Genomic DNA, 19,311 nt, shown 5'->3' with positions numbered 1-19,311 from the left:
CCCGCCCCACCCACCCCAATTCTTTTTAATAATTGGCTTCCAAATTAACATTAATAGCATTCTTTGTATTTCATATGGTCCCTACAACTTCAAAACATCTCTGGGTGCTTCACAGACACTGCTGTAGAGTGTAGTAGCTACTAGCCGTGTATTTTGTAAACAACCCTTTTTTCCATGCGGCGATGTCTCACAAACAACCGTGTTGTGAACTATCATTTTTATTAATCTGGGTTATTACCATCCAGTGATGCCTCCTGCAGCAGCTGTTAGTTTTTAGACCATTATGTTGCTGGGAAAGACTTGGGAGACTGAAAAGCTGGGTGAACAAAAGCAGCAACGTGCATTTATATAGCGCTCTACACATGGAGCGCTATATAATGTACAGTGACTCGGAGCGCTTAAAAATGACACCAAGCCGGGTAGAAGTGAGAGTTGACCATAGGCACGAGTGAAGCGGAAAGTCTTCAGGTGTGATTTGAAGACTAGCAAAGAGGGGGTGAGGGGGAGGGATTGAGGCAGGGAGTTCCAGAGGGTCGGGGATGTCGTGGCTGAAAGCACGGTTACCATTGGTTTCCAATAATCCTGAAGGGGAGTTTTTTCCGGGCACCACAGAGTGCATTCCAGAGCAACGAGGACTAATAATAGTAATAATCCTTGCAGTTGATGTGGTGCCTTATCATGTCTCAAAGCACTTCACAGAATATACTGTAAAGTGAATTGACTGTGTATTTTGTGGACAAAATGTGGCAGCCAATTCGTACAGCAGTGTCCCACAGACAGTTGTGGATTGAGTGACCAAATTATTATTATTTATTAACTTAAAAAAATTTTTTTTAAGAGATTATTACCCCCAGAAAGTGATCCAAAATTGAGTTTGGTTTGCTGGCTGGGTGTAGTTAGCACATGACAAGAGATGATAACAGCTCTGTGTGATCTGTCCCTTGCAGTCGTGGATAAGTAATACAGCTGAAGCGAACGTTAAGCTCCTTCTTTACAATGTGACAGAACTGGACCAGGGCGAGTATCTATGTCGAGCCACCAATTTTGTTGGCTCGGCTGAAAAGCCCTTCTGGCTGTACGTCGCTGAACCGAAACCAGGTAAACGCGAAACTCTGTCCCAGGCACTGGAAACCCCAAATCTGACCTTTATAACCCCCTCCTCATCATCACCTCCTCCAACTCCTTCTCCACCCTGGAACCAAGAAAAACTATTCAACTGCTGCAAACTTCCCAGCCAAATCTAGTGTAACCCTCTCCGCTTTGCCTGCCATGCTTAATCTGCTGCTTGTTGCATTGAAATGTTCCCACAGTACGAGAAGATTGCATTCTTCCCCTCCAACCTTGGCCCCCAAATTCCTCAAGGCCTTAAATCTTGGGACCGTTACCTTAAGAGTTTCTATGTGTGCGTATTTGGGGGTGGTGGGTGGGGTGGCGGGGGGGGGGAGTTGTGCAGCAATTTTTGTGCTAATTCTTCAACCCAGCCTGAATTCTGAAGCAACCCAGATCTTAATAATAATAATAATAATAATCCTTGCATTTGATATGGCACCTTATGTCATTGAGACGTCTCAAAGTGCTTCACAGAATAGTGGATTGACTATATTTTGTGAACGTCTTAAAATACGACTTTAATTTTAAAAGATCGTATTCTTTAAGGTCTGCCTTTCAAATTAAGGTTATATTTTAAGAATTGGCCAAAATGTTTCGCAGGCTGAAGTTTCGCAGGCTGAAGTTTCTACGGCAACGGTCTCAGGGCTAAACCCAGGTTGAATTTGGGGCCTGAATGTTATTTTCTTTCTTTCCGCCCCCTTTCTATTTTAACCACACTTTACAAACGACAGGCACCAGTTATGTTGACTGGCTTGCCAGCTCATATGCTTTCACCTCACTGCTCCCTGGTCCCTAAACTGCTACCCTCTTACTTTATCCTAACCACCCCCCCCTCCCCCTTAAATTCTACCACCCCGGTCTGAGCAGACAGACCGACACTTCCTTGCTGGCTGGCTGAAGCAATCCAGAGTAATTGTGCGTCATTTTTCAGTGCTCACGTGCTTGCCTAACAATGGGACAGAGAGAGTGAGAGCCTGGTGAAGGGAAACGTTTGGTTGACTTAACATACAGGTCACAAAAAATTTGCTGTCAGGTTGGTGGCGGGCAGGTTCATTAACCGAGGTGCTCTACTTCTTGTTCCATCTCATTGTCTCATTGGTGGTTTGGTTTTATTGGTTCTCCTTCTGTCCTTTCTGTTTGGTGTCTTTTTTCTCTTGTAGACGGCTGGTATTAACACTACGGATAAAGAAATAGAAATTCTGTACTTGCGAAATGTTACTTTTGAGGATGCGGGGGAGTATACCTGCTTGGCTGGTAATTCTATCGGTTATTCCCATCATTCTGCATGGCTCACCGTCCTGCCAGGTATTTCTGCTCTTTCGTTCCTCTTTCGGTTGTGGTGGGTGTCTGTTTCTCCCTGGGCTTGAAATTTCCTGCTTCCTCGTACTGATTGCATCCGGTGTAAATTGTTCAAAGGGAAACGTGACATCAGGTCCCTTTCTCTTTGTCGCTGTTCAATTTTTGTTCCTCTTCCTCGTCTTTCACTTCCTCCTCCTCCATCTTCTCCTCCTCCACCACCCTTCTCCTGCCTCCATCTCCATCCTTCCTCCAGGACCAAAATATCCCACAATGTGACAATTATCACATATCGCATTTTGTCGCCCTGCCCCCTCCCCAAAAGATCTGATTAGATGACATTGGTGTTTAAAGAGTATGGACCCGGTGTCACCTGAGAGGTGACGCCCCATTCTCTCGGTGGGACGAGCTCCTTCGCAGGTGGGGAGGGTAACCAGGCATTCCCCTCCATCCCTTCAGTCACAACTTTGTGTGAAGTAGTCACTCCCCCTTCACTCCTATCCATATCTCCATCTCCACCCCCCCACCCACCCAGGGGAAAAACTTCCATTTCCGCTCGTTACAGTCAGTTAATGTGATGATGTTTTACAATTTAATGTTTGTGTGTATCTAATGTGTCAAGGGATGGGACCAGAAGGTGAAGGTGCTGCCTGGTGTAGGGTACAGCGTCGCCACTAGGTGGCGTGCTGATCTCCTCGCTCCACAGCAGCATGTGAGAGAGACACGGGTGAACATTTCACCTCTAACCGTTCAGACGATCACGTGGCTTTCTCCTTCACGAGCTGAAGTGAGCCCCTCGCTGACTGGTTCTCTGCCGCAATGAATCACTGGCTCGGTGCCAGAGATAGCGGGGCATTGGGATGAACAGATCTGCCAAGATCTGATGAATTGGTGGAACAGGCTTGATGGGCTGAAATGGCTTCCTCCTGCTCCTGTTTTCCTAGAGAGTCTTGCTGCCTCTTTAACCTGGTGTCTCACTAACAACTGCCTTGCCCGCAGCAGAAGAGCTGGTGAAGGAGGATAACTCGGGGTCAGTCTACGCTGACGTCCTCATCTACGTAACGGGCTGCGTCCTTATCATACTGACTGTCATCATAGTCATTATGTGCAGAATGAGGACATCCTCCAAGAAAGCTCTGAACCCACCTCCGGTCCAGAAACTCTCCAAATTCCCACTCAAGAGACAGGTAACAGAAAGTAGATACAAGAGTTCAGACAGTCTTACAACAATAATTCGTATTTATATACATTTTCTCCTGCACCAGGCTCCCCACACACCCATCCTCCTCAACCCCCATCCTAGCCACTGGTTTCCCAATTCCACAACAGCTCGAATTTATGATTCTCATCCTAATCTTCAGGGCCATTCACTTTTCACACCTTGAGGCTTCACTCATAGGAACATAGGAATTGTTTGATGAAAAGTTCAATGTCCATGTAGTTCACCTTCAATCATCCTTGTAGTCAAATGCTACAATAATGGAGATGTTGACAGCAATTAATTCTATCTTGATTAGACTACAATAGAGTGGAAAGCATTTGAGAACCTTAGATCCAAAGTTGCCTGGTTCTTCCAAGCCATACTGCACTTACTATATGTCATGTCTCAAATTACTTATATACTGTATCCAAAATACTATTTTCTAAAAGAAATCTAGCTATTTGAATGATCAACATTTTCTGCTTCCACTGTCTCCCTAGAGGGGCTGTTCTGTAGATTTATCACTTTCTCACTGAAATAATGTTTCTGCAGATTAGTTTTACCCGCCCTTCAATCTCAGGACATATCCTCTGGTTCTATGTTTGGGAACACCTTGCCTTCCAAATCCTCTTTGATCGTGCCTTTGGTCAACACCCTGTAAGCTCCCTTGATTTTCCTCCCGGCTCCTTGATCCCCAGCATCTCTGTGAAATATCTCAAGACATTCATCCTACATGACAACACTATATATTTGTCAGCAACAAGTTGTATTTACATAGCGCCCCCCTCACGCAGGATAGCATCTCGGAGATCTGTAAAAATGTTTGTGGCATTTTATTTTCTTTATATTAATAAGCATTGAATTCATCCTCTAGTTCTAAGACCTTTTTGGTCACTGATGAGTGGTGTTTGCAAGTAGGTACGTGGAGTAAATCCAAGTCTCGGGAAACACTCTCCAAATTGCAACCTTCTCTCCCTCTCTTTGTCTCCATTTCTGGTTAAGATTGTGCATAATATAGAAAGGGAGTGTGACATATTTCATAACAGATTCCACAGATATAATTGTCAACAATTTCAGGTTTGACCATTTCCCCCCCCTCCCCCCTCCTCTCCCACCGGTATTTTGGCACAATTGTAGGGCCCGCAAATCTCTGCCCCTCGAAGTTCAAATTGTCAGCAAATAGGATGGCGTTGCTAACTCGGAGGGTCATTGCAGTAACTTACACTGATCGGTAACAAATGTGAATTGTTTTTTCATTCAAGCAGGTGTCCTTGGAATCCAATTCCTCCATGAATTCCAACACCCCGCTCGTACGCATCACCCGCCTATCCTCCAGTGACTCACCCATGTTGGCCAACGTCTCCGAACTGGAACTACCCGCCGATCCCAAGTGGGAGTTTCAACGCTCCAGGTTACTGAATACTCATCTTAATGTTAATATTGGCTGAAAAGAGATCAAGTTCCACTTCCCACACAACCCCCCCACTCCCCCAACATACACACACGCACGCGCACACATGACCCCGGAGACAATACCCCAGAAAAAGTGAGATCACTCACTTTGTGGCTGTTTGTAAGATTTTGCTGGAGCATGAATTGGCTGCTGAGAGAGTGTGTTTGAGAGACAGAGAGCGAGAGAGAGAGAGAAAGAGACTGAAAGAGATAGAGTACAAGAGAGAGAAAGAGACTGAGACACAGACTGAGACACATAGGCTGTGTTTGTCTACAAAACACATAGTCCCAACACTCCACAGCCAATCCTGTGAAGTGCTTTGACATGTAAACAGTGTTATATCAATGCAAAGCTGATATTATTTATCATTGTTATTTAATGTTCTGTTTGCAGACTGACATTGGGGAAGCCACTAGGTGAGGGCTGCTTTGGGCAGGTGGTGATGGCTGAGGCCATTGGCATTGAGAGAGAGAAGCCCAACAAACCCATAACTGTCGCTGTCAAAATGCTGAAAGGTGAGAGGTTTTACCAACAAATGACATGTGTATAGCGCCTTTCACAACAACAACAACAAGATGTCATTTACAGAGCGCCTTTCACGTCGGGAGGACGTCCCAAGGTGCTGGACAGTTGGATCGGGACCCGAGCAGGGTGAGGGGAGGGGGTAGAGAGTCGAGAGGGGAGCTGAAGGCACGGTCAAAGAGAAAGGTCTTGAGACCGGCCTTGAAGGAGGAAAGGGAGGAGGCGGCGAAGGCACTGGGGGATAGAGTTCCAGAGCCTCAGGGCTGAGAGGCTGAAGGCCCGGCCACCGATGGTAGGGCGGTTGGGGCGGGGGATGTGGAGCAGACCGGAGCCGGAGGAACGGAGGGTACGGGCAGGTAGGTAGGGGGATAGTAGGTCGGAGAGGTAGGAGGGAGCAAGGCCGTGAATGGCCTTGTAGGTGAGGATGAGGATCTTGAATTCGATCCTCTGGGGGATGGGGAGCCAGTGGAGGCGAGCGAGGGTGGGAGTGATGTGGTCCTGGTGCGGGACAGTACACGAGCTGCAGAGTTCTGAATGACCTGCAGCTTGTGGAGGGAGGTGGCGGGAAGGCCGGCGAGGAGAGAGTTCCCATAGTCCAGCCTTGAGGTGATAAAGGTGTGGACCAGAGTTTCAGCAGCGTGAGGGGTGAGGTAGTGCCGTAGTCTGGCGATGTTCCGGAGGTGATGGAAGGCGGTGCCAGTTGTGGTGCGGTTATGAGGAAGAAAGGACAGCTCAGGGTCGAACAAAACGCCGAGGTTCCTGACTGGCTTTGAGAGGTGGAGAGTGCAGCCTTGGATGCTGATGCTGTCAGCGCCTGAGGTGCGGAGGCGCTGACGTGAGCCAATCAGGAGGGCCTCAGTTTTTCGCACGTTGAGCTGAAGAAAGTTGTCTCTCGTCCAGGACTCGATGTCGGACAGTCAGGCTGTCAGGACATCGGTGGTCGTGGAGTTGAGGGTAGAAGAGGAAAGGTAGAGTTGGGTGTCATCCGCATACATGTGGAAGTTAACCCCATGTCTGCGGATGATGTCACCAAAGGGGAGCATATAGAGGGTGAAGAGGAGGGGACCGAGGACAGAGCCCTGAGGGACACCGCACGAGACAGTGCGGGGGCCGGAGGAAAAGCCGTTTGTGGAAACAAAATGAAGACGGTGGGACAGGTATGACCTAAACCACTCAAGGACAGGGCCTTGAAGGTTGAGGTGGGAGGACAAGCGGTGGAGGAGGACAGCGTGGTCGACCATATCGAATGCGGCCAATAGGTTGAGGAGGCAGAGGGAGCCTTGGTCGCAGATGGTCAAGATGTCATTAGTGACCTTGACCAGGGCGGTTTCTGTGCTATGGGCAGCACGGAAACCCGACTGAAGGGGTTCGAATAATGAATGGGTGGAGAGGAAAGAGCGCAGCTGGGAGGCGACAACTCGTTCCAGGACCTTGGACAGGAAGGGGAGGTTGGAGATGGGCCGGTAGCTTGATAGCTGCGACGCATCAAGGGAGGGTTTTTTCAAAGTGGGAGTGATGGTGGGGAGCGGCGGGAGGACATTGGGAGGACGTCCCAAGGACAGTCAGGGATTTGGACCCGAGCTGGGGGTTGGGATCAGGGTGAGTGGAGAGCAGGGAGTATGAGGGTAGGAGGGTGACCGAAGGCGTAGTTGAAGAGGAGGGTTTGAGACTTGCTTTGAAGGAGGCACGGGAGGGAAGCAAGGCAAAGGGACTCTGGGATAGAGTTCCAAAGGGTGGGGGCAAAGAGGCTGAAGGCCCAACCCACGATGGTGGGACAAGCCAGATCCCGCTGTGCAGAGGAAGCGGGCATGTCTGTGTGGATCAGCAAGAGACAATCATCAGGTGATCTCGGGGTGGAGGGAGGGGGTGGGGGCTGGGACCAGCTCAGAGTGAAGTCACGGTTTCAATTTATTTAAATTTATTTAACTTGTTAGCAAATGAGCAAATGGGAAGGTTCGGGGGAATGTTTCACATGTAGAGTAGTTACAACAACAACTTGCATTTATATAGCGTCCTTCACGTAGAGCAGCATCTCGAGCACTTAACAGTGGCAGAACCTCTCACCAAGCCAGGGAGAGGGAGGAGGTGACATAAGCACAGTCGAAGAGGAAGGTCTTTAGTCGTGATCTAAAAGAGGGGAAGGAGGGGGTAAGGTGGCGGGATTGAGGCAGAGAGTTCCAAAGCTTAGCTAAAGGTAAATGGGACCAGAAGGATTGCTCTTAAAGGAGCCAGCATTTGAAGTTAAGTGGCTGAACTGTGCATTCTTTTCCCTTCAGATGATGCTACTGACAAGGATCTGTCTGACCTGGTGTCAGAAATGGAGATGATGAAGATGATCGGGAAACACAAAAATATCATTAACCTGCTCGGGGCCTGCACACAGGATGGTGAGTGCTTGTGGGACACATGGCCTTCACACCCACAGTGCCACAAACTGCTTATTAATGGCTGGAACCTGCCTCCTCGTGAATTTTTAGCCCATTAGTAACAATGGTTGTGTTTGATACAGTGTCCTGTTGTTTGAAAAGACCTCAAAGCGCTTCAGATGATAAATCCTTGGATTTGATATACTACTTTATATAGCACCCTTCACACAGCACAGATCTGAGCGCTGTGGTCAAAGAAGTAGATTCTGAGACGTGTTGTGGAAGAGGGAGGGTATTGGAGGGACTCGAACGAAGTTTCAAAGAACAGGCAGTATGTGTTCTGCCCACACATGTAAATATCCCCGTGTCTCACTCGGTAATGTAACTTGCAGCCTCTCCTTTCTCTTGTCAGGCGCTCTCTACGTCATTGTTGAATATGCATCGAAAGGCAACCTGCGGGAGTACCTGAAGGCACGAAGGCCACCTGGCATGGATTACTCCTTCCACACCTGCAAGATCCCAGATGAGCAGCTGACCTTCAAGGACCTGGTGTCCTGTGCCTACCAGGTGTCTCGTGGCATGGAGTATCTGGCCTCCCAAAAGGTAAGAACACGTTCAACAGACGCATCCTCCAACTGTCCATCAGGCCAGCACTGGGGTTTGTGCTCACATGAGCCACCTAATCCAATGCCGCTCCCCTGCTCACTTTCTCCCTCTCCCCCAGCAACCCCCTCCCACACACACGCCCTTTAATAGTCCTCCACTTCCAGCCTCTGTGGAGACTGTGGACACATAGGAATAGGAGTAGGCCTTTCAGCCATTCGAGCCTGTTCCACCATTCCATTAGACCATGGCTGATGTGTACAAGGTGCCCGGGTTGGTGGGACACATCTCCAATTAATGGTGGGAGTTGCTGTTTGCCATCGTAGTCTATTAGCAAATACCACATTGTAGTCAACCCCACTGCCCCCCCTCCCCCCCCAACCCTACGCACAGGATAAATGTGTTATGTCGGGCTGACCTTGCCCTGGTTTGTTTGCTCCCCTGCGGTCTCGCTGCAGTGCATTCACCGGGACCTGGCAGCTCGCAATGTGCTGGTGACGGATGACAACGTGATGAAGATCGCGGACTTCGGTCTGGCCCGGGACGTGCACAACATCGACTACTACAAGAAAACCACAAACGTACGTGTCTCCGCGACCCTCTCTCGCTGCTTAGTCTTTCAGTCTGCGGAAACCTCATCGCAGTGCCTAAGAGCATCCAAGTCTCCACGTTTGTGGGACACTGCTGTGCAGAATTGGCTGACTCGTTGCTCCTACAAAATACACTGTCACTACATTTTACGGTGTTTGAGACGTCTGAAGGATGTGATAAGACCCTGTATCAAATGCAAGGATTATTATTATATATGTATCTACAAACCAGGCTGCAGAGATCCATGCATCCCACCTACAAGTGGAAATTGCCTGTGTATTATATATAACCTTTCACCTGCCGCTAACTGCAGTGATCGGACGAGCGCAGGTCAAAGCGCAGATTGGATGCAACGTATTACAACGTACCCTAACATAGTGGCCTTCACATAACGCAGTGACCCCCTCTTCCTCTAGAAAGAGACAGAGCTGGATTACTGACCAAGGCGCGCGAGGGGGATGTTTGGCAAAAGCACTTTCAAAGAGACATTTTTCAGTTGGGAGGGTTTTGAAGGCCGAGAGTGGGTGCAAGCAGTGAATGGCCAAGGGATTCCTGGAGAAATTTTGCAGAAAATCACAGATGGTTTCAGCACAGAAAGAGGCCATTCCACCCATCATGCCATTGCCGGGCTCTCTACAAGCTGTTTGTATAGGCCCACTTCTCTACTGTTCCTCGCCCTCCCTCCCCCCCCAACCCATGTACCTACAAAATCCCACAGTCACTACAATTCACAGTAAAATCGTGGAGTCCTGTAGCTCAGTGGTTAGAGCACTCGCTTTGCAAGCGAGAGACCTGAGTTCAATTCCAGGCAGCGCGAAACCTTGGGCAAGTTTCCTTACTCCACACGCCTAATAATAATCCCTCCAAAACAAAAAACAATAAAATTAGTCATTTTCAATCTACGACTGTTTGTGGGACATTGCTGTGTGCAATTGGCTGCCGCGTTCGCCCACAAATATACAGTCAATTCACTTTACAGTATATTCTGTGAAGCGCTTTGGGACGTCTAGAATACGTCAAAAGCACTATGTCAAATGCAAGGATTATTATTATTATAAAATCCTGTGAAAGCTTTGAGCAACTTTGACGATGTAATAAGGGACTGCATCAAACATGCAAGGGTTATTCATTCTTGTCTTATATTTATGTGTGTCTGGATCCATCCATCACTAAAATAGTGTGTTTTATTTCTCCTCTTCCTCCCCCTCCCCTTCCAAATCTAGGGTCGTTTGCCTGTGAAGTGGATGGCCCCAGAGGCTTTGTTTGACCGAGTCTACACTCACCAGAGTGATGTGTAAGTACTGTCCAGAGGAACAAGACAATGCAATTTACAGGGTGTCCACAAAGTCCTGTTACAAAACAGTGATATGAGATTACGGAGGAGCTGAAACAAGTGTTGAAGAGATACATTTCTCCTCATCACGCCATCATGTTACAGAAGATGTCACATCAAACGTTGTGATGGATCATTATCTGCCATGAAAAGGATGGCACTCACACTCACCGATCCTCTATGAGGATCTAAATACAGTTAAACACTTGCACTGAATACAATGAAGTGCTTCTAAACACAATTATCATCATTCTTCCACATGTTTCAGTTGTTGGTCAGTGCACTGCGTAAAAAAAAACATGGGGCTAACAGGACTTTGTGTACACCCTGTATATTTTCACAGCAGCTTTCACGATGGGGTGGGGGGGAGGAGCAACAGACATCTTAAAGTGCATACCACTCACTGCTGGCTGGTACCCAAGCTGAGGATGGAAACCAAGGTCTCCCATTTATAAGGTGGGGGGAGCCCGAAAGCGCAAAGGAAGTGGTATGTCACACACGCCCCCCACCACACTTGGGGAGGGATGGAGACAATAATTTTAAAATGTTCCAACAATTGTTTTGTGTTCCTCTCTCCCCAGCTGGTCATTCGGTGTGATGTTGTGGGAGACTTTCACACTGGGGGGGTCACCCTATCCTGGCATCCCAGTGGAGGAGCTCTTCAAACTGCTGAAGGAAGGGCATCGAATGGACAAGCCGGCCAACTGCACACACGAGCTGTGAGTGACTCTCTCTCTCTCTCGCCTCCATCCCTCCCTCACTTACTGCTTCTCATCTGCCTCCTCACTCTCTCCTGTTTGTCTCCCTCCCTCCTGTCTCCCTCCTCCCTCCTGTTAGAAAATAAAATCAGCCATAATCCGTTTGCAACCAGATATCACTGTTTTATTATTATTCGTTCGTTATTCCCCAATATCCCGATGGGTCAGACCAAAGGCCGGTACAATCAACAGATCTTATAACAGAATAATACCACCGTAGATATCTCGAGTTCAACACTGTGTCTTTCCAGCACACAAGCTTGATTCTTCATGCTTTCAGTCTTCTTGCTTACAGCTTTCAATCTTCCATCTGATATCCTCAGTCTTAGTGTTTCTAGCTCTCAGTCTTCCATCCTCCCGTACCCTTGTCTCCGCAGCCCGGGATGGCCCCATCTCCCGTACCCTTGTCTCCGCAGCCCGGGATGGCCCCATCTCCCGTACCCTTGTCTCCGCGACCCGGGACGGCCCCATCTCCCGTACCCTTGTCTCCGCAGCCCGGGATGGCCCCATCTCCCATACCGTTGTCTCCGCGACCCGGGACGGCCCCGTTCACAAAGTTAACGGAACTCTTATACCGATGTTCATCCAATCATGGTGCGGACATTAGACCACCTGCCGAAATCATGCTGGGTTCACGTGAACACCTCATGGGGTGTACGTGCCTCAGCACACACACACATTGTCCTTAAGACCCCTGTTATCTGATGCTTGTTATTTTGTAAGGTGGGATCATTAGTACATTCCTTTTAAGTGACTGGTTATTTCTTATCAGTATCCCGGGATGGTACCAAGGTCCTCTAGTTTAAGCAATTTGCTCATTAGCTGCTATTCTTGAGGGTTGCCTTTTGTTGCTCTTGAGTGTTAATCATGAGTGTCAGTCCAGTTGCCCCCCACACTTAACTTAAAAGTTAACCCATTCACAACATCTATTATGATTCTAGCAGTATACAAAAAGTGTATATTCTAACACTCCTGTCTCATTCCTCACTCCCACCTCTCTCCCTCTCTCCTCACTTACTCCCATTTCTCTCACTCACTCTCTCACTTCCTCCTGTCTCCCTCCTCCCTTCCGTTCTCATTCCTCACTCCTGCCTCCCTCCCTCTCTCCTCACTTACTCCCATTTCTCTCACTCACTCTCTCACTTCCTCCTGTCTCCCTCCTCCTTCCCGTCTACTTCCTATCTCCCTCTGTCTCAGAGTTCTCTCCTGCTGGCGTCTCGCAGGCTGTTTCCAATTAAAATCTTTCTGATCACAGTGCCCATCGCCCAAACCTCCAAGTAAACTGGGCATTGAACTTGGCATTGTGTTTGTGAGCATTCCCAGGGCAGTGCAGACATGTGGTGCTGGTGTTTGACGCTGTGTTCTGTGCCTCACTCCCAGATACATGATCATGAGAGAATGCTGGCACGCTATACCATCCCAGAGGCCCACCTTCAAGCAGCTGGTGGAGGACCTGGACAGAGTCCTGACGGTAGCATCGAATGAGGTAAGTTTACAAATTCCTTCACGCCCTGACACTTCCTTACCTTTCTGACCTCCTTTCTGCCCACTCCATTACCGGCTGCCTCCGCTCCTCTGGCCTCCTGCTTGTCCCTCGTCTCCTCCACTCCATCATCAGCAGCCACTACACCCCAAAACTCTGGAACTCTCTCAATCTCTCCACCTTGCCCCCTGCTGCCCCTCTTTTAGATCACAACTTCCTCTTCGACCGTGCTTACAGTCATATCCTCCCTCCTCTCGGCTCAACGCCAAGCTCCGAGACTGTTAAGTGCTCCGCAATACTACCTCTCCCTCAATCCTCCGGCTTGCCCACACCACCACCTGGGGGGGTTGGGGTGTGAGGGTAGAGACCAGATCAGTGAGTTTCTCCTGGTGTCCTAGCCAACAATCACCCCGCAAATAAAATTGGTCACTCAATCCCTGGCTGTTTGTGGAACACTGCTATGTGCAATTCGCTGCCGCATTTCGCCCACAAAATACACAGTCAATTCACTTTGCAGTATATGCTGTGAAGCACTTTGAGACTTCTCGAGGACGCAATAAGGCAACGTTTCGCCCTCGCGGGAATCAAACGCAAGTCTCTTGCTTGCGAGGCGAGTGTTCTAACCACTGAGCTACAGGACTCCACAATGGCTATTTGTTAGGTCAGGGTATTAAGGGATACCGGCAAGGGCAGGTAATTGTACTTGAGGTACAGATCAGCCATGATCTTACAGAATATAGGCTCTAGGGGCCGTATGGCCTACTCCGATTTCTATATTTTTAAGTATAATTATTATTAAGCCGTCTTTGGCTGACATGCTAAGTGGGAAACGTTCTGAACAACAGCCAATATTTGACAGGAATGATTTATTACTTTTATTATTATTCAAATACCAAATGCAATATATGCGACAGACTGTAACTTTACAATTCATTTTAGTGCATTTGAAATAATGTTTTATATAAATCATTTGATTTTTTAAAATATAAAAGCACACAAGATCGACAAAAGAGATAATCAGCACCCTTAAATATCCTTTTAAACTCTGATAGACATTCATTAAGCTATAGCTCAAAATCCTGAGTCTGAATTGCAATTTCATAACACATAACTACGTTCTAATCCTAGTTAGCACTTAAACAGCACCTTTCACAACATATCTCAAACCAATCAGAGCAACAATTTAGACTGTGTCACACATTTCACATAGGGTGAACGTCTGTTTTTTGGTCAGCCGGGTGACTCATTGCAGAAACCCATCACCATGCTTAAGAGTATCCAAACCAAGCTGAGATTTCCAGGCATCCCATCCCATCTACACATGGAGGTTCCAGAGATAGATTGTTGGAATGGAATCCGCCCTCTCTCCCTGGAGGGACACATCTCGCTTACCTAATTCCGGAAAGTATTAGGCGCAGGTTGGCAAGACCGAGCGGATTGTGTCTAATCAACTATACCCGCATAGCTTGCCATTGATAGGGTAAACGTCTCAGAGAGCTTTAAAGAGAAGGAGTAGGCTGGGTGAGGAAGATGGGAGGGTTAAGGGTCAGGAGGCTCCAGCAATCTGGTAGTTAAATCGCTTGTTACTGTTTGTGGGACATTCTTATGTGGAAATTGGCTGCCACATTTGCCTAACACCTACACAGACACAGTAGTTTATAGAAGAAAGTTTCTCCCGGTGTCCTGGCCAACAATCCCCCAGATAAAATTAGTCACTCACTCCGTGGTTTTTTGTGGGACGTTGCTGTGCACAATTTGGCAGCTGCAACCGTTCCCAAAATACAGACTATTATTTTGCATTTCAGTAAAACTCACATAAGTCATATCAGTCGGGACCCTAGCATTTAATATGACGTAAGCAAAGTCCAAGTTGCAAACAAAATGTATAAGCAATATAAAATTGGATTTAATCAATATCAGCACTACCCGCTGCCCCCGCTCGGCTGGCTCCGGCCTCTTGCTTGTCCCTTGTTCATGCATAATTCAGTAATTTCCTATGATTCAATGCAGCCGATAAGTACAGAAGTAATAGACGATGGGGGAATGGTGTTATGAGTAAGGAGGTGATTGATATGAGTAATGCAAATAAATCAAAGTGGTTTTGATAGAAAACTGAATGGGGTGAATGTACAACTTAGGTGATTATCCGATTTATAAGGATAAGACTTCTGTGGAGTCCTGTAGCTCAGTGGTTAGAGCACTCGCTTTGCAATCGAGAGACCTGAGTTCAATTCCAGGCAGAGGGCGAAACCTTGGGCAAGTTTCCTTACTCCACACAGAGCCTAATAATAATCCCTCCAAAACCAAAAACAATAATAAATTGGTCATTTTCAATCTACGACTGTTTGTGGGACATTGCTGTGCGCAATTGGCTGCCACGTTCGCCCACAAATATACAGTCAATTCACCTTACAGTATATTCTGTGAAGCGCTTTGGGACGTCTAGAAGATGTGAAAAGCGCTATATCAAATGCAAGGATTATTATTATTTTCTGTGACTTTTACTGTAAATTCTGAGAAGCGCTTTGAGGCATCTCAACGATCTGCTAAGTCGCTTTATCAAACACGAAGATTATTCTGATTACTTTTTTAAACCTGTTTATTTCTTCCCTCCATCTTTCAGGAGTACCTCGACCTGTCCGCGCCCTTCGAGCAGTATTCGCCTGCCTGCCAGGATTCCCATAGCACTTGCTCCTCGGGAGACGACTCAGTCTTTGCTCACGATCCCTTGCCCGAGCAACCTTGCCTTCCCAAACACCAGCAGCAGTGCAATGGTGTCATCAGGACATGAAACTGTGCTGATCAACCAGGCTGACAATATTACATTGAACCATGGACAGATCGCAACAGAGAAAACATAGGACACAAGCAAACTGGTCAATATGTCCTGTTTTATTTTCCCCATATGTATTTGAGCCTTACATCTTTTAAGTACTGTATCTATATTATATATATGTTATATATATATAACATATATATTTATGGGAGGATTAGTTGATGGGGGGAGCGAAACTTTTTTAAAAACAAAATAATAATAATTCTTGAATAGCTAGAAGCTGAAATCGAACTTGTTGCAAAAAACCTGGAGGGGATGATTTATTGACCTCAGGCATTGTGACTCCTACAAGCCACCAATCTGTGCCTGAGACCAGAACGCAAGCATTAGAGCAACAGGAAGACTGAAACAAAGCATTATTTTTCTTTACGTATATAAAAGAGAGAGAGAGAGTGTTTAAATAGTTTTTATTTGCGTGAAGCTGCAGATTTTCAGGACATTGTGTAAATATATAAATACGGATATGTATGATAATGTTTTTTTAAAAAAGGTTGTATACTTACAGGTTTGTCTGTTTGAGGAGAGGAGGGGGAGGGGGCGAGAGAAGGACTGGGGAATGGGGGGGAGAAGAGAAAAAGATTCACTGCTCATTATAACTACAAGGGGAGAGGACATGATTCCTACAGTCATCACAGTCTAGGGCATTTAGTATTAATCGTTTAAAGAAACTCATTCCACAAGGGGTTAAATTAATTACAAAAATAATTATTTGCAACCTGATTAGCATATTGTATATTTGTAAAGTTGTTTATAGACATTTAACATATCTTTTTTTTGGTTAAGAGATTTATAAGAATACAGCTTACTTACCCGGTCACTGTACACACCTTTAGTAACGTAACCTAGGTTCTGGATTTATTTTGTGTTTATTAATAAATTTTAATTTTAATTTATTACCCGTAAAATTGACTAGAGGCGCCGCAGAGCCAGGTTTTTCCGAGAAGCAAGGATTAGCGGCCAGTTTTGAAAGGCCATGTGGGGACAGAGTGCGTGAAATTTTATTTGATTTCAGATTGCAATGATTTTTTTTGCTGCTTTAGGATCTCGATTCCGTAACTCTTTGGTTTCTCTGCAATATAACAAGCCATGGTTTTGCTTTTTGGCTGACTTGTGTTTACGTTTCACAAGAAGAAAGTATGGGGCGAAGGGGGCACAGAGAGAGTGTTAGTGTGCATGAGTGTGTTCCCTAACTGCCTCATGTTCCCCCTCCCATTCTCTCCCATCTCCCCTTCATCCCTTCCCAGCCCTCTCTCCCTCCTCTCGTTCCCTCCTTCCCCCCTTTCCACCTAGCCTCTCGTTTCCTCCCCAATTCCTCTCTGTCCTCCCCCTCACACACAGACAAACCTTCGCCCCATTGGACCTGCGAAAAAGTCAGCCCTGCAAACATATGCACAAACTTGGTCCCTCTCCCACCACTGTTTGTGGGACATCACTGTGAGCAATTGTCTGCCACGTTTTGCCCACAAAATAGACAGTCAAATCCACTTTACAGTATATTCTGTGAAGCGCTTTGAGATGTTGCGACAATGTGATAAGGAGCTATATCAAGTACAAGAGTTATTATTATGGGGACATCCGTCACTCCTTCCCACTGTTAAACTGCGAGGTAATGATCACAGATGTCCTCGTTGTACCTTCAACCCTCCCCCCCCAAAAAAAAATCTTGCAGTCTCCTCCCATCATCAAGGAAGTGTGTAATGATTCTATGACCGTTTTTTGGTTGGGGTTGGGGGGAAGGAGAGGAGAGTTCTATGTTTTATGTAGATTATAAAAGCAGCCAAACCCCCTCCCAAAGCACGATGGTGAGACTGCTGTGGGCTCCTACCGTTTTGTGCAATGTTTGCAGAGGTTAAACCCTGTTTGTTTGAAGGGGGATTCATTTTTCTCTCTTTAAGACTTTTTTCTTTGCCGTCGAAAAAGACGTAGAAATGGCAAGTTGCGTTGTGGAGGGTATGCAAACAAATGATTTTTAAATAGGATTCCAACAATAACAATAAATGACAATTATATAGTGCCTTTCACGTCGGAAGAGCATCCCAAGGCACTATACAGTTAAGGGTTTGCTGGGGGTTGAATTCAAGAGACGTGGAGTTTGGGTGGGATTCCACAGTTAACATAGAAGTGTGAATTCCAGGATCCTGCTAAAAATCAGTAACTCATCCCGTTTTCCACCCCTCATTAGATCCGCAAAGCTCTTTTTCTCTTTCGAAAGGTTCATTCGAAAGCTGAAAGTGACCCTGTTTAACTCTCTCTCTGTGTCATAGAAGTAGGCGTTCTGTAGAGCTGTGTAATTTTTTGTAAAATCGCAAAGAAATAAAGTCAGTATTTTCTTACGCTGTGGAAAGTGTACATTCCAGGGTATCTAATGAATAAAACCAACCTTTTCCAATATTGAAATTTGTGCATGATTTACGCAAAAGAACTTAGATTATATATCTAATTTATTGAGTTTTTTAAAACAAAATGTATTGTAGCTTTGACCGAACTTTTAACATGATATCCGAATGTTCTTGTGGAGAGATTTGAAATTCTAAAAGCATTTTATTTGCAATAATAAATGGTGATCGTCTGATTTATATTCTGTGGTTTAGAGTGAGACATGTCACCTGACACATTCCAGTCTGGGGAATAATCGCAGAACTCAACTGAAAGAAAGCAAAAATTCTAATTCATATATAAAAAAAACTCTTTCCTCTATTTAAATGACAGAAGCCTGCAAAGAGTTCACAGATGGGTCTTGTTGGAGTTAAGAAACCAGCATTGATCAGAACCTTTGTGACACTTTGTTATTAACATGGAACTATTCCATTCCACAACAATAAAAAGATATTGTTTTAAAACATGTGTTCCTTCTCTTGTTCTTGTCTAACAAAGTATGTACGGCACTCAGCTCTGCCTATGATGGGACTTTGAGCTTCTGGTTTTAGGCTGACATTCCAGTGCAGCGCGGAGGAAGGGAGGGGGGGGGGGGGGGGATACATTGTCAGAGGTGCCGTCCTTTGTGTGAGACGTGAAACCGAGGTCCTGTCTCCCTGTTCAGGTGGATGTTAAAGATCCCATGGTGCTATTTGAACAGAGAAGGGAGTTGCCCCTGGCGCCTAGGCTGACAATTCTTCAGATAAAATTGGTCTTTCACTTCATAGCTGTTTGTGAACCATTGCTGTGAGCAAATTGCCTGCTGTTTTTCATTGCAAAATAAATAATAATCCTTGTATTTGGTATTTCGGGAAAGTGCCTTTAACATCGGAAGGACGTCCAAAAGTATTTCACAAGATATACCCTAAAGTGCAGTGACTGTGTGTTTTATAGGCAAACAAATTACACAGTCAAGATTCACTTTATGGTAAACCCTGCAAAGCACTTTGCAACATCCTTCCAGCATGAAAGGCGCTACATCAAATGCAAGGATTACTATTATTGTCACTGTACTGGAGTGTCAGCCTAGATTGCAAGTCCACGTCCTGACATGAGGTTTGAATGCACAACCTTCTGACCCCGAGGTGAGAGTGATACCAGGCTGACACAGCAGCAAGTATGGCTTCCAATTACAGCTCAAGCCCTACATGAACCGACAGAATGTTCAGAGGTTGCCTGAAGCCTTGTCAAGTGAATCCTTTCAATCCTGTCTGGAAACAGAGCAGCTTGCCCTTGCTTCAATGAGTCGCCATCTCCCCCAGCTCCTATTGTGACAAGTGAGGATTGAATGTATCCTAAATGCTGTTTGTCAGTCCACTGCCACCATAAGGGATTTGTTCTGAA

General features: G+C 46.3%; 1 protein-coding gene across 6 annotated transcripts in view; it reads left to right on the top strand.

Moving 5' to 3' along the window:
- The window catches only part of fgfr3 (fibroblast growth factor receptor 3), a 54,174-nt gene extending 36,919 nt beyond the window's left edge, over positions 1–17,255 (top strand). Inside the window, exons 7-17 of one of the 6 annotated variants that reach the window (XM_042343219.1) lie at positions 2,271–2,415; positions 3,409–3,593; positions 4,870–5,018; positions 5,454–5,575; positions 7,859–7,969; positions 8,361–8,551; positions 9,010–9,132; positions 10,366–10,436; positions 11,057–11,194; positions 12,614–12,719; positions 15,340–17,255. In XM_042343219.1, the coding sequence (XP_042199153.1) occupies positions 2,271–2,415; positions 3,409–3,593; positions 4,870–5,018; positions 5,454–5,575; positions 7,859–7,969; positions 8,361–8,551; positions 9,010–9,132; positions 10,366–10,436; positions 11,057–11,194; positions 12,614–12,719; positions 15,340–15,507 (1,509 nt within the window). In that variant the 3' untranslated portion in view covers positions 15,508–17,255. Of the gene's footprint in view, positions 1–947; positions 1,099–2,270; positions 2,416–3,405; positions 3,594–4,869; positions 5,019–5,453; positions 5,576–7,858; positions 7,970–8,360; positions 8,552–9,009; positions 9,133–10,365; positions 10,437–11,056; positions 11,195–12,613; positions 12,720–15,339 lie in introns of all 6 variants that reach the window. The other 5 variants (XM_042343214.1, XM_042343207.1, XM_042343195.1 and 2 more) reach the window with 5 other exon arrangements.
- The last annotated feature ends 2,056 nt before the right edge of the window (positions 17,256–19,311 follow it).

Source organism: Callorhinchus milii, unplaced genomic scaffold (assembly GCF_018977255.1).
Source record: "Callorhinchus milii isolate IMCB2004 unplaced genomic scaffold, IMCB_Cmil_1.0 Scaffold1, whole genome shotgun sequence".
Taxonomy (NCBI): Eukaryota; Metazoa; Chordata; class Chondrichthyes; order Chimaeriformes; family Callorhinchidae; genus Callorhinchus; species Callorhinchus milii.
The sequence above is the reverse complement of the archived record's forward strand: the minus strand, read 5'-3'. Positions and strand labels throughout refer to the sequence as shown.